The sequence below is a fragment of the Oryctolagus cuniculus genome, chromosome 14 (assembly GCF_051225735.1).
Source record: "Oryctolagus cuniculus isolate XC-2025 breed Fujian yellow rabbit chromosome 14, ASM5122573v1, whole genome shotgun sequence".
NCBI lineage: Eukaryota > Metazoa > Chordata > Mammalia > Lagomorpha > Leporidae > Oryctolagus > Oryctolagus cuniculus.
This window is the reverse complement of record NC_142880.1, coordinates 97,313,961-97,341,071: the sequence shown is the minus strand read 5'-3', so window position 1 is coordinate 97,341,071 and position 27,111 is coordinate 97,313,961. Positions and strand designations below refer to the sequence as shown.

General features: G+C 53.6%; 1 protein-coding gene across 3 annotated transcripts; it reads left to right on the top strand.

Moving 5' to 3' along the window:
• Positions 1 to 210: 210 nt before the first annotated feature.
• On the top strand, positions 211 to 19,251 carry PDCD6 (programmed cell death 6). 3 transcript variants are annotated; one of them, XM_008251395.5, is made up of 6 exons: positions 211 to 365; positions 888 to 949; positions 11,553 to 11,597; positions 13,725 to 13,877; positions 16,280 to 16,389; positions 18,674 to 19,251. In XM_008251395.5, the coding sequence occupies exons 1-6, from the start codon at positions 265 to 267 to the stop codon at positions 18,770 to 18,772; spliced, it is 570 nt and encodes a 189-aa protein (XP_008249617.1). In that variant the 5' UTR covers positions 211 to 264; the 3' UTR covers positions 18,773 to 19,251. The 3 variants fall into 3 exon arrangements, with proteins under 3 accessions (XP_008249617.1, XP_002723239.1, XP_069913068.1); XM_002723193.6 differs by having other exon boundaries at positions 13,725 to 13,883; XM_070056967.2 differs by lacking the exon at positions 13,725 to 13,877.
• The last annotated feature ends 7,860 nt before the right edge of the window (positions 19,252 to 27,111 follow it).

The window sequence follows — 27,111 nt, the reverse complement described above, 5'->3', positions numbered from 1 at the left end:
CCGCTCCATCCCCGCATCGCCCCCAGACACTCGGGACGCACGTCCCGCACCGCGCACGCGCGGAACACCTTCCTTGCCCAGGCGCCCGGCCGTTGCCCAGCAACGGAGCGACAAGGGGATCCACCACGCCGAGCCGCGTGACCCGGGGATACGTACTTCCTGTGTCCCCGGAAGTGACGCGTTCAAGCAACGCCCAGCGGAAGCGGAGCCGCCCCGAGTCGTTCGCGTCGCCGCCGGCGCCTCAGCCCAGTGTCTTCTCGGCCGATGGCCGCCTACTCCTACCGCCCCGGCCCCGGGGCCGGCCCCGGCCCTGCTGCGGGCGCGGCGCTGCCGGACCAGAGCTTCCTATGGAACGTCTTCCAGAGGTGAGGCCTCCCGAAGGGCAGCGTCCACCGCCGAAGCCTCAGGGCGCCCCCTCCGAGTCCTGGTCGGCCTCGCCCCCTCCCCGGGCCGCCGCGAAGCCGGTGCTGCGAGCGGGTTCCTGCCCTCCCGAGGGTCTCCCGGGGAGGGTCACCCAGGGACTGCTCCGGGGCTGCCAAGATGGCAGCGGCGCCGGCGCCCCTGTCCTGCCGTCCGCCGAGTGCCTCAGGGCCCGGGGCGACCTGACTGTCCGGGAGTGCTTTCCTGTTGGCTGGAGCTTCCGGGCGGGACGGAGGGAGCTGGAGGCGGGGACGGAGGGCCGATGATTCAGCCTCTCGGGCAAGTCCGGGCTCGGACCCGGGCTGTTTGCTTGTCTCCGGTGGAGGCGAGGAGCGCGGCGAGCCGAGGGTCAGCCTGGGACGTCGCGGACTCGCGTGGGCTGCGGGCAGACGCGGCGCTGGTGTTCGCCGTGTCCGGCTCTTCCTGCGCCTCCGTCGCCAGCTTTCCGGGTCTCTCTGTTCTTGCAGGGTCGATAAAGACAGGAGCGGGGTCATCTCGGACAACGAGCTGCAGCAGGCGCTGTCCAACGGTGAGTGGGGCCTGGGTCGGCGCTGCCCAAGCCTGCTGGGTCGCAGCGAAGGACGTCCTTTCAAGACCAAGTTACTGTTGGTGTGCGTAGTGGGGGTGATTCTGGTTTGTGTTGTCGCATGACTTCCTGGTATAACCCAAGAAACCATAGGTAAGGTTACAATTACAGCCAAGGCAGTCTTAATCGGGTGCAGACTAGATATGCAAACCTGGGTTCACAGGTTCATCCTGCGTGGGAGGTGGACTGTGGCTTTTAGGAAGAGAGGGGAGCCCGCAGCTGAGGGCTCTGGGGACGTGGGCAGGGCCAGTGGTTGGAAAGGGTGGCAAGTCGATATCCAGGTCAGGAGGCAGATGGACCGCTCAGCAGTTCTCGCACCTTCGAAGTCAGTGTTAGATTCTGGAAAATGTTCCTGTCGTGGTGTCCCGGGGCAGCCTCTGAGATGCCGGCAAGTCTGAGGCTCAGGAAAAGGTTCTTGTCCTTTTTGACTGCCCTGCGGCCATTTTGAGTTGTGTTAGCGCTGGTTTTCACTGGCTGTCGCTCCAGGAGCCCTGCTGAGGCAGCAGGACAGCTGTGTGTGGAGATGGAAGTGGAAGCTAGGGTTCAGAGAGGCACAGTAGCGCTGCACAGCAGGAGTCCTTCAGGTGTGTTGAAAGTCTTGCGTTTCTTAGGTAACTGAATCTTACTGATTCCTGGAAGGGTTGTCAGGCAGCACTGGCAGGTAGTTGAAGGGTTAGGGCAGGTCTGCAGCACTCTGGTGGGAGTGTGGCCACTACAGGAACTGCTGCAGCTCCAGGGCTGAATTCTGGGGAAGTAGCTGGGAATGTTGGGCACAGGCAGTGGGGCTGTGGAGATGGCACGGACAGTGGCGGCCGTGATGCGTTGGGGCTCTCCACAGACTTACCACATGGTTAACCCTCAGTAGTGCTGCTGGAGACGCTGTACTTGGTGAGGTGCCTGCCTGTGTCGCCGTGCCGGGTACAGTGGCGTTTTCTGAAAGCTGCATTAGCTTGTCTTTCCAGAGTTGCCACTGAAGCGAGGAAAAGAGTCGCTTTGAAGATGTGATAAAAGTATTGAAAGGTTCGCGCTTATTAGTGGAAAGCAGTGTGATATTGGAGGACACTGGACGAGTGAGTGGGTAACACTGACTGCGGGACACGGGCTCATGGTGTTGGGGCCAGAGTCAGAGGAGAACCGTGTACCGTGGCACATACTAGGCACTGGGTGTTGATTTCTGACGACTTGCATTTCAGAGTAGCACGTGTACCTGTGGATCCAGCATTCTGTCTCAGGATCGATGGGCCCAGGGAGCTGGTGTGTTTCTCCTGCATTTATGTGGATTGTTTCCAGGAAACTAGGAAATACCCTAACCCCTGCCCTGACTGTTGTGTGGTTCATCTTTTTTGTTCTTGTTTTAAGATTTATTTATTTGAAAGGTAAAGTGACCGAGAGGGAGAGACACAGAGAAGAGAGATCTTGCATCCACTGGTTCAGTCCCCAGATGGCTGCAACAGCCAAGGCTGGGCCCTGCCTAAGCCAGGAGCTGGGAGCTCCACCCAAGTCTCCCACGTGGGTGGCAGGGGCTCAAGCACTTGGGCATCCTCTGCCTTCCCAGGCACATTGGCAGGAAGCCGTATTAGAAGGGGAGCATCTGGGACTCGAAAAAGTGCTCCGGTGGGAGACACTGGCAAAGCAAGCAGTGGCTTAACTCCCTGTGCCGCAGTGCTGGTCCCTGTTGTGTCTTCTTGACTTCTCTTGTCTGGCCATTATTAGACTCTGCTTGTCTTTGGTTTGCATGTCCAGTGCTTGATTTACCCTCAGAGGAGGTAAAGGACAGGCTCACAGAGAGCTGTTGGGAGAACAGGACTCCAACAGGCTACAGTTTGCCAAATCCTGGCTTAAAGCTTTATCAGTATTGATCAAAATGGTTGATATTGTCAATCCTACCATAACTGGTCGGATGACCACGGGGTTACAGTAGTCGCCACAGTGGTAAGGGCCACACATAGTGCCTACTTCAGAGACACCCTTGTCAGTGGTTTCCAGTGAGTCAGAATAGGCTTGTGATCCATTTAAATAGTTTCCTTTGTTGATCAGTTGCTTGAATATTTGAGAATATTGAGCAGGTTCAGGTTTTTTTAAGATTTATTTTATTTATTTGAAAGGCAGAGTTACAGAGAGGTAGAGCCAGAGAGAGAAGTCCTCCATTCCGCTGGTTCACTCCCCAAATAACCCCAATAGCCAGAGCCAAGCTGATCCGAAGCCAGGAGCCAGGAGCTTCTTCCCTGTCTCCCACACAGGTGCAGGGGCCCAAGGATTTAGGCCATCTTCCACTGCTTTCCCAGGCTATAATGGAGAGCTGGATGGGAAGTGGAGCAGCCAGAACTCAAACCAGTGCTCACATGGGATGTCGGCATTGCAGGCTGGGACTTTAACCCACTGCACTGCAGCGCCAGCCCCAAGGTTCAGGTTTTTTGTGAAGCTTTCTTTACTGGGGGTGGTGGTCAGACACTTGCCTTGATGAGCATGACAGCTTGTTTTGCCCTGAGGACAGGGTTCAAGTCTGCCTGGGTTCAAGTCCTCCTCCACCAGTTGGGATAACTTGGCTTCTGGCAAACACTTGAACCTCGGTCTCAGTGTGCTCACAGTTACCAGGAGGGTAAAGCCAGGGAATGCAAGCTCGTGTGCTTCTTAGATGCCGGCACACAGCACACACTCAGCAGCTGTTAGCTGTGTCTGCCCGTGGCTAGGAACCCAGCCCAGGCCTTTGGTGGTTTCTGCTTCCCAAACACTGACATGTGGGCACGGAGCCGGGTACTTTACAGCCCTAGCCTGTGGTCAGCGTTGCTGTTGGAGCCCTGGGCTGAGCCCCTTCTGTCCTGACCTGTCTTCAGGCTGTGCTGTTCTCACCAGGCACCCCAGTGCTGCTCCTCCTTTGTGGTGGAATGAGAAGGCCATGCCAAGATGGCCACTGGCAATGGCGCCTGCCTGGCAACAGGGTGTGATTGGATGGCTTTGGAAACCACCTGGCAACAGAGCCTGCCTGGCAATAGGCTGTGATTGGTTAGGGCATAAACCACCCTTGACCGGATTGGCTGCCTCGGCTATATAAGCTGCTGCACCAACTGAAATAAATGAGTCTGCGGGCTGCTCTCCTCTGGCCTGCTTTCACCCAACTCCTGGGGTCTGTGTGGTGACTCTGTGCCTCTTGGCACCACTGCACTTCTCCTCTCAGAATGAATCCACAGCAACACTCGTTAAGCTGGTTGCTGACGCAAATGGCAGCTGGACGATCTTTCAGCTGCTCCTCAGTCTCTGCCAGGAGCCTGTGTGGGGTGGATTTTAACAGAATTTCCTCAAGGGTTCTGAGTTCAGCATTCCCGAGAAACTTTGAAACCAATACTTGGCTTAACCCAAAGTCGTGAGTGTATCGGAATCATCTTATGGTGGACCCAAAGAGTGACTTCTCTGAACTTGCCCTGTGGGATTCCCTCAGCTGTTGCTGAGTGTGAGAAGGCGTGGTGAGTCCTGAGGGAGACCGTCCCCTGGAGCAGCCCTCAGAAAAGGCACCTCCCACTGCTCCCTGGAGGTGGGGCCGCCTGTACCCAAGGAGCTGGGAGCTGGTTCTGTCTGCTTGTGTCTGCAGCCTCCTAACCGACTACTACTCCTTCAAATCAGCTGCTAAAATTTAGTTAATGTGTGGCTCATTGGTAAAAGGAATTGTCTTGAGAGGTAATCTTCTGACCTAGCCTGAAACTCATACTTTGTTTCCTTCTTCCATCTTGTTACTTTTCTTCCAGCCTCCATGATTTAAATTTGCCTTATTTTGCTAAGCCATGAATCTCTGTTTCTGGAAGGAGGCCGTGCACGTGTCTAACCATCTCCTCAGCCTCACAGGGCAGCAGGTGATGGATTGCTGATGTTCTGTTGAGTTACTTGTGGTGCCATCACATTGCAGAACTGGGATTTGAATCCAGGTGTCTGGTTCACCACGAATTCTCCCAGGCTCTTCTGTAGCTGTTTTCCTCGCATTTGGGTGTTCACTCTGAGGCCCTGGTATTTTCCCTCCTTTCTGCCTGTTGGGATCACCCAAAGGCTTCAGTTAAACCATTCTTGCCTGCAAGGTGCCCGGGCCCCCTCCCCACTCACTTGGTTGGGTTCTGCCCCTCCTGCCGCTACCCTGCAAGCTGAAGCCCCCTCCTCAAGGTGGAGCGCTGTTCTTGCCTCGGACAGTCGCAGCCCTCCTCTGGTGCTCACTGTCTAAAATTTCCAATTCTAGTTGTTCTCTTAGGACTGGGCTTCTGTTTGGATGGAATTCGATCGTTAGGCTGCATCAGGACATTTAATGAATGAACTCAGGGAAGGACAGGGTTTCTCACTTGAGTCGGGCTGTGCTTCTGCGGGCACTGTGTAGTCTGCCTGAAGCTGTGCTGGAGAGTGCGCTGGGCCCCCGGCAGGGCTTGTGCGCAGCTGAGGCTCTGGAACTGGCTGCCATGAGTGTGAGGGAGACAGACGCGGGCTCTTCTCTTGCCTCTTTGAAATAACATGTCACAAACTGTGTTGAACTTGGTAGTCTTTTTTTAATCACTTTAGCATTATTTCTCAAAATTGTGAGAAATTAATTTTTCTTAAGCCTCTGTGCTTCTGTAGTTTTTTTTTGTTTGTTTGTTTGTTTGTTTTTTAAGATTTATTTATTTGAAAGGCAAAGTTACAGAGAGGCAGAGAGAGAGAGAGAAGTCTTCCATCTGCTGGTTCACTCCCCAGATGGGCCGCAACGGCTGGAGCTGTGCTGATCTGAAGCCAGGAGCTTCTTCCAGGTCTCCCACATGGATGCAGGGGCCCAAGGACTTGGGCCATCTTCCACTGCTTTCCCAGGCCACAGCAGAGAGCTGGATTGGAAGAGGAACAGCCGGAACTAGAACTGACGCCCATATGGGATGCCAGCACTGCACCAAGGCGCTGGTCCCGGGAGACTTTTTTAACAGTACCTAAAAAAAAAATCAGTATTGACAGTCATTCGAAGTCCCAGCTTCTGGGGACCTTCTATTAAAAAGAACTAGAATATTGCTCTGCGTTTCCCTGCTTCCCTGCAGGCTTGTCCCCTTGTATGGGGAGGGTGTGTGGGACCACGACCATGCTGGCTCCTGGGTTGGGAGCGTGGGGTGCTCTGCCTCGTGCTGCTTTGCTGTGGTGATGTGAGTTCGATCGGATGCCTGCTTTTCCTCTGGTGGCTGACCTCCGGGAAAAGCCCAGGACCCCAGGCTCAAGAGAGCTTGGTGGGAGCACTGGTGCCGCAGCCCCTGGTGGAGGAGTCCTTTGCTGGGAGAGGACCAAGGACACGCATACCTGGCGGCCCACTACTTCCGTGACCAGTGGTGGCCATGGTGCTCCCCTCACTGAGCCTGAGGGTGACCTTGGGGACCTCAGTACAGCCTGTTAGCACCTGCTCTTCCCAGAAACTTACCTGGCCAGAATACCAAAGAGAAATAACAAGGGTCAGGATTTGTGGACATGCTTTGCTCACAAGTTGCTCTACGACCTTGGGCAGGTCGCAGCCATCTACCTCAGTTTCTCTGGATGTAAAAGGAGGATGAGTGGAAGTTTCTGCCCTCACCAACTTTGGGCACCAGATTCTGCTGCTCCTTCTTGGGACCCAGACTCGGGCCCTCTGCAGGCTGGGAAATAGTTTCACTATTGTGCTCTTCATGAACAGAAATGCTGCAGTGACTTGATGAAAGCTTGGTGAAGTTTCTACAGTGGATTTACCAGCTCGGGGGGCTAAGCCTTGTCAGTGCCGTTGATCAGCACGTCCGTTGCTTTCAGGAAGTCTCTATTTCCAGTCATGGCCACCTGGAGCTGTGATACAAGTTGCCTGTAAAATATGGGCTTTTGTTGAATGTGAAGAGGTCTAGGGGCCGGTGCTGTGGCTTAGTGGGTTCTAGCCCCAGCCTGTAGTGCCGGCATCCCATATGGGCGCCGGTTCAAGTACCACCTGCTCCACTTCCCATGCAGCTCTCTGCTATGGCCTGGGAAAGCAGTAGAAGATGGCCCAAGTCCTTGGGGCTCTGCATCCGTGTGGGAGACCCGGAAGAAGCTCCTGGCTTTGGATTGGCACAGCTCCAGCCAATGAGGCCAACTGGGGAGTGAACCAGTGGATGGAAAACCTCTCTCTGTGTGTGTAACCCTGCCTTTCGAGTAAATAAATAATCTTTTTTTTTTTTTTTTTTTTTTTAAATCCACAGAGCTGGCATGCCCATGCATTACGTACCAGGTCTGTGCCCTGAGCTCGCTGGACCCCCATACAGCTCTTCTCCCCTGCAGAAAGCCAGGAGTCCCAGAGAAAGAGATTGCAAATGTGGGGGGGGGGGTGCAGAGTTTTCCCTCACAAGACCCCACAATCCAGGGATTTCATCTGTGCAGTGCTGGTGACTTTACCACTCACCACAGCCTTTATTAACCAGAATGTCAGTTTCTGGTTAACGGGACATACTTTGAAGAAAGAACACAAAACAGTATATTATCCTGTAGCAGGAAATGAGATGGGTTATCTTAACCTTTCACAAAGGGGTAGATAGAAATTTCTAACCATTTGTGTGCTTGAGGTTTAAGTGTCAAAAACACCAAAATAGTGCAGAGATGCAGGCCAGTCCTTACAGTGTGCTTCTGATGCCTTTAGCGCTGTCCCCAAATTGTGGGTGGAAAAGTTATGTCTGCCCAACGTTTGTGTATACCTGTTTCCTTTAGTTCCTTGAGATGCAATGGAGGCAGTAGGGGAATAGGGGCAGTGAGCATTTCTTTCTCTTTTTTTTTTTTTTTTTTTTTTGACAGGCAGAGTTAGTGAGAGAGAGAAAGGTCTTCCTTCCGTTGGTTCACCCCCCAAATGGCCGCTACGGCCGGCGCACTGCGCTGATCCGAAGCCAGGAGCCAGGTGCTTCTCCTGGTCTCCCATGCAGGTGCAGGGCCCAAGGACTTGGGCCATCCTCCACTGCCTTCCCGGGCCACAGCAGAGAGCTGGACTGGAAGATGAGCAGCCAGGACAGAATCCGGCGCCCCAACCGGGACTAGAACCCGGTGTGCCGGCGCTGTAGGTGGAGAATTAGCCTAGTGAGCCGTGGTGCCAGCCAACCATTTATTTCTAAGTAAAGGGCTGACAGGAAGCCTAGATGATTGGTTATTGGGGAAAGCAGGTTGGGCTGTTGGAATCTGGGACTGGCCCAGAAATTCTGAGACGGGAAGCCCAGGAAGGGCATGGAAAGCCCTGTCTGTGTTCTTGTGTACTTTGGGTGAGCTCTGTGATGCGTGGCTTGTCTGTGTCACAGGGTGCTGTCTTGCAGAGAGCATTTTATGCACTGCTTAGGGTCTAATGTAACCAAAAATTAGGTGTCTACACGTGGTGGTGGTGCAGCTCGTGTGGGTCACTGGGCTTTGGGGTTCATCTGGGAACAGCCTGAGGACTGGCACCTCTGCCTCCTTTCCCTCTTGAGCCTCAGATGTTCCCATCGTCCCCAGAGTACTCGAGAGAACTGTAGGCCGCTGTCTTGGTCCCCCTCCCCTGAGCCACAGCCCTCAGGGACAAGCCATCTCTGCACACACCTGTACCTGTGTGCCAACATTCCTTCAACATTGTGGACCTGAATGCTTGCAGGGAGCCCAGCCTCTCAGGGACCCTCTGCTTGGCTTGGGTAGGACACATCTGTGCTTTAAGGACCTCTCCCTACTGAGTGTGGGAACACAGTGCACCTCCTGATCAGTCATCAAGGCTGTTAGCTGCTGTTACTGGGTGTTCTTTCTTTGTCACTGTGACTAGCAGCCACGCTTTAAGAAAAGCTCAAAGCCTGTAACCAAACTCAGGAACTCACTGGTGGTTTGAACCACTGAATAAGCTTCAGGTTTTTGTTGTTTAGAGGCAGAGTTACAGACAGTGAGAGCGGGAGACAGAGAGAGGTCTTCCATCTGCTGGTTCATGCCCCAAAATGGCCGCAACGGCCATTGATCTTAAGCCAGGAGTCAGGTGTTTCTTCTGGGTCTCCTGCATGGGTGTAGGGGCCCAAGGACTTGGGCCATCTTCTGCTGCTTTCCTAGGCCATAGCAGAGAGCTGGATTGGAAGTGGAGCAGCCAAGACTAGAACTGGCGCTCATATGGGATGCTGGTGCCACAAGTGGAGGATTAACCTACTGCTGCACAGTGCCAGCCCCGGGCTTGAGCTTTGATTTTTCGTCCAGGCTGTCTTTTTTTTCAGCACACTGCTTGTGTCCTCCCTGTGTCACTGGGCTTAGAGCTCACCAGCCCTGTTACTTGATGAGAAGGCCCCACGAGGCTTCTGCCTTCAGCATTCAAGAGCATATCACAGGGCAGCTCCCCATGGAGAGGTTAGGCCAGCTGCCCCTGCTCCGTAAACACACTCCAACTCCTCTCTGGGGGAGAGCAGGAAAGGAGGCCGTGTCTCCACAACCAGAGGACGGAGTGTTGGAGGAGATGGGTGGAGTAGGTTCTGGTCTCTGAGCAAGAAAGCATTCAGATGTGAGCCAGAGAGCAGTGGTAAGCAAGGTAGCAAGATTTATTGGGAGGTAAGGCATCCACCAGAACGGATGGGACAGAATCCGAGAGAGAGAGTGCCCACTCAGACTGGGGAGAGCAAGGTCACATGGTTAAATGGTGAGAATACACCTTGCAGGCCTGGCGGGCGGCTCAGCAGAGTGAGCGCTGAGCATGCAGTCTGTGTTCAGACTGGGCTTGTAAGGGCAAGGGTCCAGTTCTTCCTGCTGTTTCTCCTACCCTTCTCCTCCTCCTCCAGGACGAAGGGTTTGCTGAGTGTGAATTAGGAAAAATTCCTCCCAGGGATTCACTGCTCAGTGCTATCAGACTGGGGAGCTCACCTGGCCCCTGGGCAGAGGAGCTTCCGCTAGGGCCCTGCCTTGGAGGAAGGCTGTGGAGGTTTTATTGCTGCATGTCCTCAAGCCAGGGAACCCATGTGGTACTGAGGAGAGAGGATTCTCCTGGGAACTTCCCTTGGGGGAAGGGCTGGGACCCCCTGGAAAGCAGCTGGGGTCTGGGCAGGACTTGGAGGTGTAAAATCCTGGGCTGCTTCCGGGGTAAGCTCCTGCACACACCTTGTTTTCCTCAAGCCCCTCTCACACACACATAGGCTAATTTCCAACTCCCTGCCTGACAGGAGCACTTGCTGTGGTGGTTGGCTGCTGGAGCTGGGCTCTGAGGGGTTAGATGGGGTTCTCTTCAGGTGTGAACACTGCTGGGCAGCACACAGAGGAAGAAGCGGGAAGGGAAGCCCACGTAGAACTGGGTGAGGAAGTGCTGCTGCTGTGCCTAGACCAGCTTTCTGTAATGCTGATGTTTTCTTTCTTTCTTTTTCTTTTTTTCTTCCCTCCATTGGTTCACCCCCCAAATGGCCGCTACAGCTGGTGCATTGCACCGATCTGAACCAGGAGCCAGGTGCCTCCTCCTGGTCTCCCATGCGGGCACAGTGCCCAAGCACTTGGGCCATCCTCCACTGCCTTCCTGGGCCATAGCAGAGAGCTGGACTGGAAAAGGAGCAACTGGGACAGAATCCGGCGCCCCAACTGGGACTAGAACCCAGAGTGCTGGCACCGCAGGTGGAGGATTAGACTAGTGAGCCGTGGCGCCAGCCAGTGTTGATGTTTTCCAACACTTTTCTGTACACACTGCTGCCCAGTCTTCCCCTAAACATCTATGAAGCCTGCACAAGATATTCCTGTAGACTGAAGGTCTGTGCAGTTTAACAGATGCTTGTCCGGGTCTGATGTGCAGTGGACAGAGACAGGTGCCCTGGCTTCTGTGGGGTAGTGCACGCTCACTGAGTCCCTACATCTGGCCATGGCCTCCCAAGAGGAACGTAGGAGGCACTTGAGCAGAGCAGTTGAACTTAACTTTTGGGCAGGGCTCCAGGGCCCTAGGGAAAGCTTCCTGAAGAAAGTGCAAGTAGGGTGGGGTGCAGGCTGTGTTTTTTGAGGAGACACAGCTCAGGTTGAGGAAGAGCCAAGCTGAGCCGCCATGGTACTTGGTAGTAGGAGTCGTGTGAGCCCAGTGGGCTGTGGAGGCAAAGGGATTCTGCCTGCTGACCAGGGACCAGAGCGTGCCTGTGACTGCCTTGCTTCAGTGTAAGTGGGCTGGGCAGAGCCACTCCCTGCCCCTCCACTCAAAACCACAAGTCAGCTTTCCAGCGCACGTGAAAACCAGTGAAAGAACAAAGTGCTTTGAATCTTGGGCATGAGGATGAGCGAGTGTAGCGTCACCATGCACACAGCTCTCAGGGCTGTACCCTGGGAGTCGTGGCGACTCCCGTGCTGCAGGCCATGGTGATTAGGGTGAAACCAGGTGCCGCCTTCTCAACTTACCTGGTAGCTGCGTGCCTGGAAAGTTCAGTGTGTGAAGGTAATACAAAACCATTTTTTGTTATGTCTTAAACAAAGGTGAACTTCTGGCCTGAGATAATTACAGTTTTGAATATCTGGCAGAACACCTGACCCCAGAGTGCTTATGGGCCCTCCCTGTGGCCATGGCAACCAAAACAACTCCCAGGGGTCCCTATGAAATGATTGAATTCCTGTTGTTTGCTGTCTGTTTCAGGCACATGGACTCCATTTAACCCCGTGACTGTCAGGTCGATCATATGTGAGTATCTGTGGCCTGGGCTGCTTTGCCTGCAGTGGCCTGGCTGTGGCTTGTGCATGGCTTCATGGCTCCTCCTGCAGTGCCAGTGAGCCAGGCATTGAACCTTTGCTTTCTCCCTCCCAGCTCTGCCCCTCTCGTGTGTGTGTGTGTGTGTGTGTGTGCACGCGTGCGCTTTCGTGTGCTTTTTATTTCCAATGTACTGCCTAACCCATCCTTTCCGTTTCTAATTCTAACGGTTGTATATGTATGATAGTTCTAAATTACTATTTGCTTATTCTCAAGTCTTTCTTGTGTGTGTGTGTGTGGTTTCTTACCACTTGTTCATTTCATAGTCTTTTAGATTTCAAATAAGTTTTTTAATTGAATAATATTCTGTGTATGTGTGTGAGAGAGAAAGTACATCAAAAAATTTAGAAGTGGAATTAAAAGAGAGAGTACAGAGCTTCTTTGGAATCCATGCATAGTTTTCTCCTAAGGTACGTTTCCGTGAACTTTTGGGAAGACCCCTTGCACGGTATTCGTTTCGTGTAGTGTTTCTGATCCCTGAATGAAGTCCTGGGGAGGGGGCTCCACATGTCGTCGTTACTGTTGCTGCAGAATTTAAGTTCTTTATGGTGGGTGTTTTCCTTGATATTTTCTTAATTTTTGTTTTTCTTCGCCAGCCCTTCTGGAGATGTACTCCTTACACATTCCCTTGTTACTGTGTCTTGGGCTCATCCTGTCACTTCCATGTCCCTTGTTTCCCAGAGGGGCTGCTCTTGCTTCACCCCTGTCCTCCTGCACATTTTTAGCCTCGGGAGGACCCCCTTACTCTCTGGTGAGCTCAGCAGTGCGGCAGAGCCCGAGTGCCTGGCCACTTCACACCTGTCGCAGTAATTTACAGTGCGTGGTGGCAGAGGCTTGGCCGTCAGTGCTGGAACAGGTGCTGACAGGTGCAGATGCCCAGGTGGCTGTGTGTGGGCGAGTGATGCTGGCTGCCTCCCAGCACACTGCACACCTGGTGCCCTCTCTGCACAGTCCTTGTCTTGACGGGTGACATGGGAGGCAGCCTGTGACGGCTGGAGGAGAGGCCAGTGCTGTGTCCCACACGAGCTTTCGTTATGTGATGTGTCAGTGGACAGTAGTTCACTGACCCCGCCGAGAGCACCGTGTTACAGTCCTGTGTTTTACTGCTTGTGAAGAGACCAGTTGCCTGCCTGCTTGTGAAGAGACCAGTTGCCTGCCATCTTCTTTGTAGGAACAGTTGAAGCTAAGTTGTTAATTTTTTTTTTTTAAGATTTATTTTATTTATTTGAAAGGCAAAGTTACAGAGCGAGCGAGAGAGAGATCTTCCATCTGCTGCTTCACTCCCCAAGTGGCCACAACTGTCAGAGCTGGGCCAGGCTGAAGCCAGGAGCCAGGAGCTTCATCCCTGTCTCTCATGTGGGTGCAGGGGCCCAAGCACTCGGGCCATCTTCCACTGCTTTCCCAGGCCATTAGCAGGGAGCTGGTAGGGAAGTGGAGCAGCTGGGACTCAAACCAGTGCCCATATGGGATGCCAATGCCAGCCCCTCAAACTGAGTTTTACATATTTTACAATCACATGCAAATGTAAAGTTTTTTTATATTTGGACTTGGAATTAGACTGATTTTCTTTTAAATGAAAACCAAGTCTTATTTAACCTAAAGCTAGTGAGACAGTAGCCGAGGGTCTGTCTTTCTGAGTGAAGTGGGCTTCCACTGAAGTGGGGTCCTGTGAGCCTCCACCAGGGATGTGGATGCCCTGGAGAGGCGGGAGCAGGTCTGGCACAGGGTCAGGAGAGTCAGGTCAAGCCATCGGACCGCTCTGCCCCTGGTTTCCTGTCTAAAGCAGAACACACTTCAGTGGAAACCGTTGCTTTCATTTTGAGTCTGTCGGAGTGTTCTGCTGGCGTTTTGCTTCACGCTGCAGTGTGCGTTCTAACAGTGGGTGATGGGACCGTTCAGACGTTTGTGAACCAGCACTAGCGATTAGCAGGCTGGCTCTGTGCTGGCTTCCTAAAGGACCAGGGTACCCTGGAAGCTTGGGGTGGGCTTCTGGGGTTGGATCTCTGGCTGTGAAACTTGGGCAGTCAGCCTGATGTGCACTGCTGGTGTCTTCTGTCTTAGCCATGTTTGACCGAGAGAACAAGGCAGGCGTGAACTTCAGTGAGTTCACAGGCGTGTGGAAGTACATCACCGACTGGCAGAACGTGTTCCGCACCTACGACAGGGACAACTCGGGCATGATCGACAAGAACGAGCTCAAGCAGGCACTCTCAGGTTTTGGTAATTCACTTGTCTGTCGTGTAGCATGTTTCTTTTTGGAACCCACAGCCGTTGAAGGTTCTTCTTTACTTTGTTCAAATGACTGATTTTTTTAACCCAGTCTGTGTAAAATTTCTTTTTTTTTTTTTTTTTTTTTTTTTTGTGCAGGTTCATATTTTGGTATATTTATATCCTGAAGGCTTACATTTTGACGTGGAGATTTTGTGCAGTTTTTTCATCCAGAATGAGATAAGCGCTATGCAGATTGTCTGTCTTTTGTGAATTGGAGTGATTTCACGCACAAAACTGAGAATGTGGCTTTTGAAATGATTTAAGGTGGTGTGGGGTACCTTATACTTCACGTCACATCAAAATGCAAGGAGGAGACACTGCAGTCACCCACAGACACGGTTGTGCGAGTCAGCAGGTTTCTCCGTCCGTCCAGCCATGGGCCTTGGATGGGGGACTGGAGAAAGAGTGTACCCATTCTCATCTGCCTTCAGCACGTGTGTGCTGGATGAGCGTGTGTGTGCACGTGAACACACACGAGCCTGGGCCTGTAGCCGTGTGCCGTGCTTCCTGGGAGTGTTCATGGCACCTGTCCAGAGTGCATCGAGGGCCTGTCAGGGTGAGTCAGGTCTGACAGGAAGCTGGGATTTTTATTTACGAAGGAAAAACTGACCAAAGCTGAAGCTACACCAAGATTCCAGTTTGGGGTTAACCTAGCGCTGTTTCATCTGGCCATGAAACAAAACCTGAGTTTTATTCAAGAGACTGCTGCTAGTAAGTGCCTTCTACAAAACAAGGGAAAGTTAGATCATGATCCAGTGTAGTTGTTCTGAGTCTGAGTGTTCATGTGGCCTCTGCCCTCTCCCCGGCCCCTCCCAGTGCACACTCTTCACTCCTCCTCTCCTTTTGCTTTCCTGTGAGCTGTCCATAGGGTGAGTCAGGGCCCCTTCTAGAGCTCCCCGACTGTGGGCCAGGATTCAGGGTGGGGTGGGGTCGGAGGGATAGATCCCAATTAGAACTTGGGATACATCTGACCTTGCTGGCCTTAGCTGGGGACACTGGACAGAGTCTGGGCAGACTTCTGTCCCCTGGGACAGGAACTTCCATGGAGAGTCACCCTGGGGCTGTGTCAGGTGAACTGGGCCTGTCACCTGGAGCACTGAGGACCGTTGGGTCCTTGGAGTGCATGATCTAAACACTAACATAGAGAATGCCCATCGGGCCCTGTGTCCTCATCAGACTGAGGACATTCTAGAAATCTCCACGCAGTGGCAGAATCCCTCAGGAGTCCAAAGCAGCTCTTTGTTGTCCTGGCCATCACCCCTTTCACCAAAAGGAATGTTGCCATGCTTTTTGCGTATTGTTTTGGAAAGTTTTAACTGTTAGGAAGTCAACCTCAGAAGCAAAAATTGCACTCCCTACTGTGCTGTCTTTCTGACATTTTGGGGTCCTGTCTTCTACTCAGCTTGCCGGGAAGGGGGTGAGGCAGCCATCACTCATTGGAGGCCCCCAAGCTTAGGCCACAGCATGCCTTGAGCACTCTGGAAGGTGTTATGTACCTGTGGGTGTGTTTGAGTCTTTATCAGTAAAATGATTAAGTGCTCCTACAGGTAATTAACTGTGAAATTCACTCAGACGATAGGTGTACTTGTCCTTGCAAGATTCCTCCAAGACTGAAAGCCAGTAACCATATTCTGGCACCTGCGTCTTGTCTCCTGAGCCAGTGAGGACAAGTCGGTCCCACAGGGGAGGTGACGGGAAGGCCGCAGGACAAGCGTGAGCGCGTTTGGGGCGGCCCGAGAGTCCTGCAAGTGTGGTGCTGCAGAGCTGTCTCCCTGCTGGAGACCTTCTCAGTAAATCTGAAATAACTGAAGCGTTCTGGGAGCTCTCAGAGGTTTTGGACTTTGTGAGGGCCAGCCGACTCTGGTGTCAGATGCATTCCCTGCCTTCAGTGGGGGAGATTCCTCCGTCTTCCCTTCTGTGATGTAATGCGTGACCTAGCGCACTTTTCACATCCAAAACCCAGGAGAAAAAGAGTGTCAAAGATAACTACCGGGTGCCAGAAGCCGGGTCTGGCTCTGCCGTGGGTGCTTTCCCTGGGCACAGCCCTGAATGGCCGTGGTTAATTAAGATATGTGGCCTTTGCTTTCATCACAGCATGGCTCATGTCACGCCTCCTCCCTTGCAGAGAGGTGGATGGTGTTGATCTTTGAGTGGGGTTACCTTCCCAGTCTGGAGGTGCACACAGATTGCAGAATGACTTGTTTAGGTTTCAGAGGGAGTCGAATGAATTTGCAGTTTTATCCCCACCTGGCTCTATGTTGTGGAATTCCTGAGGCTTGGAGTCTTGGGTGGGAGAGCCGTCTACCTGTCCTGGTCTGCTCCTAACTCTGATTTTCCTCTTTAAGGCTACCGGCTCTCTGACCAGTTCCATGACATCCTCATTCGAAAGTTTGACCGACAAGGACGGGGGCAGATCGCGTTTGACGACTTCATCCAGGGCTGCATCGTCCTGCAGGTGAACAGGAAGCCATGTGGGCACTGGAAGGAGGGGACTGTCAGAGGGGTGCACCTGACCCTCAGTGCAAGGAACTGAGTTAGGCATGTGTAGAGTTGGTGTTTGGAGCTCATATAGGTCTCACCTTTGGAGACGTAACTGATTCTGTTAATAGATGTCTAGACAACGTTGTTTCTCTCCCTTGGAAATGCAGAGCAGTCCATTCAGAAGAGACTCTACTACTCCATCTCGGAGTCACACACATACACTGTGGTATTCTGTATTTTTACAAAAAGCTTCCAGTCTGAGAACATGGACAAAGAATCACTGTGTTCTGGCCTCTGGAGCCCCCCATCACTCACTGATGGTCAGTGAGGAAACCGAGGCAGAGAGCTTGAGGGGCTGCCTAGGGATGCTTAAGACAGAGCAGGACCAGTGGAACTCACCCAGCTCTTCCTTTTGCAGCCCTTGCTGGTGTTCAGAGATCAGGGTCCATGGTTCAAGCTTTGGGAATGCTGCATGTTGATAAACCTTGTGTATCTTTCAAAATGTTGCAGTAACAGCATCCAGCAAAAACGGCAGCAGAGACATCAGCGTGGCCCCACCTGTGGTTCTGAAGCAGCTCCCATGTGTGGGAGCACACGTGTTTCCATGAGCTTCCTGTCCTAGAAGTCAGCCCTCCTGGTGCAAATCCAAGTCCAGGCTGCGTCTTGCTGGCCTTGGAATCCATTCAGTGATGTGAACAGCATGAAGTGTTTAGGTGTAATTTGGAGTTTTAGAAAACATTCTCATATTTCCTTTCTGTTTAAAATGATAAACCAGTAAAAGCAGATCTTCTCTGATTTGGCCCGTGCAGCACTTCTGGGTTTCTCTACAGATGAGTTTGGATCCATCATCCATTCTTGAGTGATTGCTGGAGAACTGTCTGCTTCAAGCCCCTAGAGTAGGGACAGTCTTGGTGCATTCCTGCCTCTCTGGACTCCTGTGCCATTCTCTACTTTAGAATTCCGATGGACTGGGTCTGGATTACTGTAGTGCTGGGATTTTCATGGACATTAGCAGTTGGGGTACTGACACCTTCCAGGCCCCTGTCTTCCAGCCTTGTCAGGGAAAAAAAGGCTTTTAAACAACTGTTTGTTTTCATGTTATTTAAAAGGCAGAAAGCGAGATATCCATCTTCGTTCACTAGTTCACTCCCCAGATGCCCAAAACAGCCAGGCTAAAGCCAGGAGCCTGGAAGTCTGCCTGGTTCCTGGCTTCAGATCGGTGCAACTCCAGCTGTTGCGGCCAATTGGAGAGTGAACCAGTGGATGAAAGATCTCTCTCTCTCTCTCTCTCTGTCTCTCTGTCTCTGTCTCTCCGACTTTCAAATAAAAAATAATCTGGGGGCTGGCACTGTGCTATAGTGGGTAAAGCCACTGCCTGCCATGCCAGCATCCTGTATGGGCACCAGTTCAAGACTGGCTGCTCCACTTCCAATCCGGCTCTCTGCTGTGGCCTGGGTGAACAGTAGAAGACCCAAGTGCTTGGGTCCCTGCACCCGCCTGGGAGACCTAGAAGAAGCCCCTGACTCCTAGCTTCAGATTGGCCCAGCTCCAGCCATTGTAGCCATTTGGGAAGTGAACCAGTAGATCTCTCTCTGCCTCTGACTCTCTGTAACTCTGCCTTTCAAATAAATAAATAAATCTTAAAAAACCTGAAAACTGGCCGGCGCCGCGACTCACTTTGCTAATCCTCCGCCTACGGCACCAGCATCCCGGATTCTAGTCCTGGTCAGGGCACTGGATTCTGTCCTGGTTGCTCCTCTTCCAGTCCAGCTCTCTGCTGTGGCCTGGGAAGGCAGTGGAGGATGGCCCAAGTGCTTGGGCCCTGCATCCGTATGGGAGACCAGAAGGAGGCACCTGGCTCCTGGCTTCAGATTGGCGCAGCGCACCACGCCGGCTGTAGCGGCCACTTTGGGGGTGAACCAATAGAAGGAAGACCTTTCTCTCTGTCTCTCTCTCTTTCACTAACTCTGCCTGTCAAAAAAAAAAAAAAAAAAAAAAGTAGAAGGGAGGGCCAGGCTCAGCCCATTCAGGAGACCAAGGCCTCACGGGGTCTGTAGCTGAGCTGGGCCGGCCCCACCTTTGGTGTCCAGGGTTGTTCCAATGTGTGGGGTATCAGGGATACCCGACCTGAGCCTGCCTGTGCTGGTCTCCATCACCAGATTCCCTGCAGGAGATGAGTTACCTGTTCCTCAGTGTGCCTGTTCCCTCTGTTTAGTCAGTACCACGTTCTGAATGCTGTTGCTTTTTGTTTTTCCCAGAGGTTGACGGATATATTCCGACGCTACGATACGGATCAGGATGGCTGGATTCAGGTGTCTTATGAACAGTACCTTTCCATGGTCTTCAGTATCGTATAACCATCAGCCTTTTGTGAAAAGCAGCGGGACTACAGAAGAAAGACTGAAAATGCCAAATCTCTTAACTTTAATGGAATGGAACACCGATGTTCTATTTTATTATAATTAATATTGGGGGACCTGGTTGTACATATGTGGATAGCTGATTCATGTTTTTGCAGTTTTAACAATACTGTAATGCAAACTGCAGCTGTAATAGTATCATTATGATGCAAACGTTGGGTTTCATGACAGTTTAATTGTGCCACAAGGTAAAAATGTAATAATGTATCAGGAATTCTGCTTGCAAAAAACGCATCATGTACTTTTCTAGATAGCTTTAGTTCTATAGTGAAAATGCTTTTATTAGCCAATAGGAACCGTAAAATAATTCAGAACTTGCACAGGCTTTTCATGTGCCTTACTTTTTAAAGTGGAGTTTGTTATTGTTATATTTGTTGGAATATGCAACATAAACAATAAAGTCAATGGTCCAGACATGGATGCCTTCAGCTGTTAATCGGAGATCCATGCCTGTGTCTCAGTCCTCCCAGGCCTGACCCTGACGTTCACCATCCACTTGCCCAGGACACCTCTGGATTGGTCTTCTGCGGCCCAGCGTGCTGCTTTCTGTTACAAGAGTGGGTTTAAATTCTGTTAAACTTCTCTGCCTGGATGAACAACTCCAGTGTCAACATCTGTTACGTGACTCAACCATGCTGTGCCTTGTCGTCTTAATTACAGTTTTTGTTTTGTTTATTTGTTTTGTTTTTGAGAGGCAGAGTAAAGATAATGAGGTGGGGAGCGGGGAGGGAGGTCTTCCATCCACTGATTGACTCCCCAATGGCCACAACGGCCGATCTGGAGCCAGGAGCTTCCTCCAGGTCTCCCATGTGGGTGCAGGGGCCCAAGCACTTGGGCTGTCTTCCATTGCTTTCCCAGGCCATTAACAGGGAGCTGAATCAGAAATGGAGCAGCCAGGAGGACACGAACCAACACCCATATGGGATGCCAGTGTTGCAGGCGGCAACTTAACTTGCTATGCCACAATGTTAGCCCTTTAGTTTTTTGTCTTTGTTGGTTTTTTTGGTTTGTTTTTGACTGGTAGAGTTACAGACAGAGGCAGAGACAGAAAGGTCTTCCATCCTCTGGTTCACTCCCCAAACGGCAGCAACGTCTAGAGCTGGGCCGATGTGAAGCCGGGAGCTTCCTCCAGGTCTCCCAAGCGGGTACAGGGACCCAAGGACTTGGGCCATCTTCTACTGCTTTCCCAGGCCACAGCAGAGAGCTGGATTGGAAGAGGAGCAGCCAGGACTCAAACCGGTGCCCATATGGGATGCCAGTGCCGCAGGCAGAAGATTAACTTCCTGTGCCACAGTGCTGGCCCCCTTAATTAATTTTTAAAAATAAAACTGGAACAGGAGGTTCAGGCAGCCTGGCAAGCTGTCCGCTCACAGCCAGTGCTGCCCTCCAGTCTCTGCCACCCCGCACTTTACTGTCTGAAGTGAACCCAGGGTGGGTCCCATCTCACAGGAGTCCAGTCCGGTGCTGGGGCTGAACCTGAACACCTGCATCCCACGCTGTCCATGGGAGCGAGCTGGTCAGCTCAGCCACAGGTGCCTTGCTGCCTCCCTTCCGCCGCAGAGCCTGCCCCTCTGCGGGCTGCAGCTCTTACCTCCGCGTCCCTCCCCGTTCTCTGCCTTCTCCCTTGCAGGCTGGTTTTGTGGGTGCAGTATTTTCTCAGAAGATGCCTGCATGAATGCTGGTCCTCCTGACTGTGCACGTGCCTTTCTTAACGTTGCTGTCTGTGGGGAAACTTCTGGCCCGTTGCAGTTGCTACTGGGGTGAGGGCATTTGTGAGAGGATAGGGCACACCCCTGTTGCCTGATGCCTCTGAGAAATGAGTTTCCAGACTCGGGGGATGTGGGCCTGGGGCCTGACCAGCCTGTGCTGGCCCCCTTCCTGGGTGGCTGGCCCCACATGCCTTCATTGGGTGACATGGAGGGGGCTTTGCTGCTGCTCCTTGGTGTCTGCCATGCCGGTGACACCCCACCTGACAGGAGCCGGGAGCCCCGAACTCTGCCACCTGCTGTGGCCCTGTGAGTCTGTCCTGCAGGGCTCTCCTGAGGGCAGCCCCTCCCCTTTGAAGGGTGCTCCCCTGGTGCCTCTGATAAAGGAGTGGGTGGCGTATACAGACGTATGGTTTGATGTTAGCAATCAGAAACTGAGTGTCCCGGGCCAGCAGTGTGGCACAGTGGGTTAAAACTCCGGCCTGCAGTGCCAACATCCCATATGGGCACCAGTTCAAGTCCCAGCTGTTCCACTTTTTTTTTTAATTGTTTATGCAGCGTAAGCTCAATTTTTTTAAAGGATTTATTTATTTATTTATTTGAAAGAGAGGAGAGGCAGAGAAAGAGGTCTTCCATCCGTTGGCTCGCTCCCAAGTTGGCCACAACAGCCGGAGCTGCACTGATGCAAATCCAGAAGCCAGGAGCTTCTGGGTCTCCCATGCAGGTGCAGGGGCCCAAGCACTTGGGCCATCTTCTACTGCTTTCCCAGGCCATAGCAGAGAGCTGGATGGGAAGTGGAGCAGCCGGACTCGAACCAGGACACATACGGGATGCTGGCACTGCAGGCAGCAGCTTTACCCGCTATGCCACAGCGCTGGCCCCCAGCTGTTCCACTTCTGGTCCAGCTCTCTGCTAATGCATCTGGGAAAGCAGCAGAAGATGGCCCATGTGCTTGGACCCCTGCACCTATGTGGAGACCCAGAAGAACCTCCTGGCTCCTGGTTTCGGATCTGCACAGCTCCGGCCATTGCGGCCATTTGGGGAGTGAACCAGCAGATGAAAGGCCTCTCTCTGTGTCCACCTCTCTCTCTAACTCTGTCTTTCAAATAAATAAAATAAATCTTTAAAAAAAAAATGGGGTGGGGCTGGCACCGTGGCACAGTAGGTTAATCCTCTTCCTGCAGCGCTGGTATCCCATATGGGCACTGGTGCTAGTCCGGGCTGTTCCTCTTCCGATCCAGCTCTCTGCTATGGCCTGGGAAAGCAGTGGAGGACGGCCCAAGTCCTTGGGTTCCTGCACCCACGTGGGAGACCTGGAGGAAGCTCCTGGCTCCTGGCTTCAGATTTGCGCAGCTCCAGTCACTGCGGCCATTTAGGGAATGAACCAACGGAAGGAAGACCCTTCTCTTTGTCTCTACCTCTCACTGTCTGTAACTCTACTTCTCAAGTAAATAAAATAAAGTTTTTAAAAAATGGGGTGTCTCTGGGCCCCCTGCTGGCCCAGGGTCCTTAGGGTCTGTTGGGCCCTGTGCTAGCTGGGGATGGGCCTGAGGGCTGTGGATGCGTAATCTGGTTCTGTGATTGGAGGAGTCACAAGGTCACTTCTCAGGGGGCTGTGGTGGCAGAATTGGGCCCCAGATGTCACCAGCGGGGGGCTCAGACTGACCTTAGGACCTCTGGGTATCCCCAGGCACTGCATCCCCATGATTCAGACCTGCCAGTCACCACTGAGGTCACCCCCAACGCCGGCCCACACACCAGGCTCCGTGATTTCCTCATCTCTCCCGGGCACCTGGACTGAGCATTTTCCAGCTACTGTTGTCCCGCTCCCCAGTCACTCACAAGCCATGTGCAGACCAGACCCTGCCAGCCGCCACTGCCCCTCCTGCCGCCCACAGGGCTGTCGTGTGGTTGGGAAGACGCCCCTCTCCCCTTCAGTCTCAGGTCTGCAGGACCTTGCTTGGGGTGAGGGCAGCTGGTGTGGCCGCTCAGCCCGTCCTGCCTTACGTCCATGCCTCACGCTGAGAGAGCAGGCTCCTTGTGCGAGATGGAGTCTCCAGATACCCACGGGCCTTCCCTGTCCACTTGTCACCCACCCCACACCTGCAGCCCCACACCCTTGGACCCTGGCTAAGGGACAGCCTTGGAGGGGGTTCTTGGAAAGGCACCTGCTGCAGTTGTGTGGTGGAACCCCCCTCTGGATCTGACAGGGCCTCCACTGCACACCGAGAGGCCTGGGCTCCTGTATCAGCCCCTGGAGAAGGGGTTTGCTCATTGTGGTGAACTCTGTTGCCTGAGGAGGTGAAGGCCGGGTGCGGTGGAGAAAAGGAAAGGCTGGCCTGCCTCTGATGAAGAAGTGTGTACTTCCCAGGCCTCACAGGCATGATTCCACACTTGGTGCCTGAGTCCCTAGTCTCCTGGGCTCAAAGGTCATGAGGACAGAATCTCGTGAATGTGCAGGAGTGGAGCTCCGGCGGGTGAGGAGGGTGGTGGGCAGTCTGTGCTGCACACCTGTTAGGACAGACATCCTGAGGGCCAGTGGGCCAACCGGCTGAAAACACCGAGTGGGGAGTGGCCTTGGGCTCCGGGTGTGGGGCGGGGGCTCCCAGAGTGTGAGGAGTCTGAGAGGAGGCCGGTACCTCGGGGTCTTAGCAGGGGGACGAGGAAGCATGCAGAGCTGAACCTCAGCACTGCAGCTCCCGCAAGCGCCCCCAGGTGTCAGCATGCAGCCTGGCCACACGGGGGCAGTGCAGTGGCACCAAGGAGGGCCTCGAGCTCCAGCCGGGAGGCCCTGCCTGCTGCTGGGAGAGGATTGGCAGCAGAGCAGAGGGAACTGGCCCTGCTGACGTCACCGAGGGACACCTGGGTGGCCGTGGAGGAGGTTGCTGGGGACGTGTGTGGTGCTGCCTTCACCTGTGGCTCTGCCCTCCAGCGGTGTCCTGTGTCCAGTTCAGCTGTCGTGGCACCACCAGGAAGCAGATCCCTGGACGCCTGCCCTGCTGTCTCCCACCCTCCACCCCTGGCCTCCCCTGGCCTTGCGCCCTGGTCACTCACCCCTGTCGGCCCCCACCTTGTAACCCTTCATGACCCCGACCTGCTGAAGGCCTAGGATTGGACCATATTTGAACCTCAGTGGTTCTACCATGAAGGGAATTGACCCGGAAATGGCCAGGATGGTCTGAGCTCTGGATTCCCACCCTGATCACCGCCGGTCCACTTGGCAGGTGAGGACAGTCACCTGGTTCCTGCCCACGTGAGGAAGTGCAGGGAAGGGAGCAGCTGGGGGCTGGGATGGGGGAGGGGAGAAGGGGGCCAAGGGCACAGACAGCTCTGGGTGTCAGGACCTGGGGGCCCAGGCCCTCCTTACCCAAAGGAGGGGCTTTGGGCTTTGGGCGGTGCAGATGTCAGACTCACTCCCCTGCTCCAGGGCTGGTCTCTGCAGTGCTCCTGCAGGGCCCTCGTCCCTGCACTGTAGAGGGGGACAGAGGGAACCAGGCCCTATGGACCCCTCCTCATCGTAGCCCCTTCGTTTCCACAAGACCTGGTGAAGTGTGGATCCCTGCACACACTTCTGCCTGAGAGACAGGACCTCTTGGCCAGAGGTTGCAGGAAGCCGCCCGCTGTGCCTCTGAGGGTCGGAACATGCGTGCCTGGTGAAGAGATTGGTAGAGGAGCATGGTCTTGCCTGCATGTGTTCTGAAAAAGTCTTCATAAAATGTACCACCTTCACCAGTTTTTAAAAGATGTATTTGTTATTAAAGTGACAGAGAGAGAGGTTTTCCAGCCACTGGCTCACTCCCCAAATGGCTGCAACGGCCAGGTCTGGGCCAGGCTGAAGCCAGGAGTCTGGGACTCCATCCTGGTCTCCCACAGGGGTGGCAGGGACTGGAGTACTATGGCCGTCTTCCACTGCCTTCCCAGGCATATGGGCAGGAAGCCAGATCAGAAGTGGAGCAGCTGGGACTCAAACTGGCACTCCAATATGGGATGCCAGCTTTGCAAGTGGCAGCCTGACCCGCTGCACACGACACGGGCTCCTCATCACTGGGTTGCACGGCTCATGGTCCCAAGTTCACTCGTTTTGTTGTGTAAACATCGCTGCATGCATCCAGACCTTTCTCAACTTCCCAAGCCGAGACTGCCCATTAAACACGATCCCGTCTCCTCTTGCAGCCCCTGGCAGCCGCTGTTCTGCTTCCTGATTGAGTCTGGCTCGTCTCGGACCTCAGGTACATGGCGTCACACGGGGTCTGTGTTCTGTGCTCATAGCGTGCAAGGTTTGTCCCTGGTATAGCACGGGCCAGGTAAGGCTGACGTGTAGCCTGCTGTACGACGGCCCACGCTGGGACCCTCGATGGACAGGTGAGTTGTTTCCACCGCTTGTCCATCATGAAGAACGCCACGGCGCACAGCGCATTCCCTGCTGTCCATTGTTGGGTCACGTACCTACTCATGGAACTGCCAGGTTAAAGGTAACTCCACTTTTAACTTCTTTTTTTTTTTTTTTTTTTTTTTGACAGGCAGAGTGGACAGTGAGAGAGAGAGACAGAGAGAAAGGTCTTCCTTTAGCTGTTGGTTCACCCTCCAATGGCCGCCGCGGCTGGCATGCTGCGGCCGGTGCATCGCGCTGATCTGAAGCCAGGAGCCAGGTGCCTCCTCTTGGTCTCCCATGCGGGTGCAGGGCCCCCACTGCACTCCCGGGCCACAGCAGAGAGCTGGACTGGAAGAGGAGCAGCCAGGACAGAATCCGGCGCCCCGACCGAGGTGTGCCAGCGCTGCAGGTGGAGGATTAGCCTATTGAGCTGCGGCGCCGGCCCACTTTTAACTTCTGAAGGGCTGCCAGCTCCGTCCCACGGTGACTGCACCGCCAGCGATGCGGCAGGGCCCGGTGTCTCTGCAGCTTTGCGACGCTTGCCTTCTTCTGCTTGTGTTTCCGCTCGCAGCCATGCTGATGGGTGCAGTGCATCTCCGTCTGGTTTCCAGCTGCATCTCTCTAAGGGCCGGTGATGCTGAGCCTCTTTTTGTGTGCCTATAGGCCATTTGTGTCTCTTTGGAGAAATGTTTTTCAAATCCTTTGCCTGTTTTAGAAATTGAGATGTCTGTCTTTCAGTTGTTGGTTGCAGGAGCTGTGTGTACATTGTGGGTGTTCATCCTTGCTGGGCACCTGACTTGCAAAGTTCTCTCCCTTTTGTTGCCTTTTTATTGTACTGATTGTGCCCTCTGCCGTCTATGCTTTACACATGGTAGCACAGAAATTGCCTACTCTCATTCCAGATTTCCCATACTTCTCGCGTTTTATAGGGTTGGCTCTTACGCTTAGGACTTTGGTCCATTTTTAGCTAAATTTTGTGTATGGTTTTAGGTAAGGGGCCAGCTTCCTCCTTCTGCATGTGAAGGGCCAGGTGTCTCTGCATCATTGTTGAGAGAACGCCCCTCCCCATGGAATGGTCTTGAGAGAGACAGAGGTCTTCTGTCTGCTGATTCACTCCCCAAACGGCTGCAATGGCCAGTGCCGGGTCAGGCTGAAGCCAGGAGCCTGGAGCTTCATCCAGGTCTCCCATGTGGGTGCAGGAGTCCAAGCAGTTGGGCCATCTTCCGCTGTTTACCCAGGGCATTAGCAGGGAGCTGGATTGGAAGTGGAGCAGCTGAGACTTGAACTGGCACCCATACAGGATGCTGACGTCACAGGAAGCAGCTTAACCTGTTGTACCCCACACGGGCCCCAGAGAAATAACTCTTAGAAATTAAAACACAGTATTTGGAACGGAAAAGGTTAAACACAGCAAAAACTACACAGATGAAATTTTCAAAACAAAAAACACATGAAGAATTTTCCAGAACTACAGACAGACATGAGGTTGGCTTGGAAGGACCCCAAGTGGCTGCTCTGTGGGCAGAGGCCTCACTGAGGTGCACTAGCAAGAATCTCAAGGACAGAGCGGCAGCACAGGTTCCGGGAGACCCAGGAATTCGGACAGCTGTGGTTCCCCGGCGTGGCATGGAAACAGGGAGGCTGAGCAAACCCTGGACCCTCTGGGAGGGACCTTTTCCTGAGTGGAGTTGGTCCTCAGCCTGGCCACCCTCAGACGCTCAGGGACCGAGTGTTCGATTCTCCCTTGTTCCCTCAATGAGGAAACTCCTGGAAGATGGACGCCAGCAACACTGCAAGAGAAACCAAGAAGGAGGAGGCCTGGGGCTCAGAGACAGGACCCACCAGGGAGAGGGGTAAGTGGGGGGCAGTGGAAGGATGTGCCAAAGCTCTCCAGCGAGTGTCAGTCACGGGGTGGGGGCTGGAGAGGTTGTCAGAGGCTGAGCCCCGTGCAGGTTCAGTGAGAGGTGTTTGCAGAAGCCCTCGCTGGGTGTGGAGGGAGCAGAGGAACCCTCACGGTGTCTGGGACCGGACAAAAAGGAAGCACACGGCAGCCAGCCGGCTCCTCCCCGCCCTCCCCGGCTCTGCACCTGCTCTGGTATGTGGGGCTATGTAAGAGGGTGAAGTGCCTGCCCCAGGATCTGAACATAAGCACGGGCCGGCACCCACAGGACAGCACCCTGCAAGCCCCAGGAGGGGGT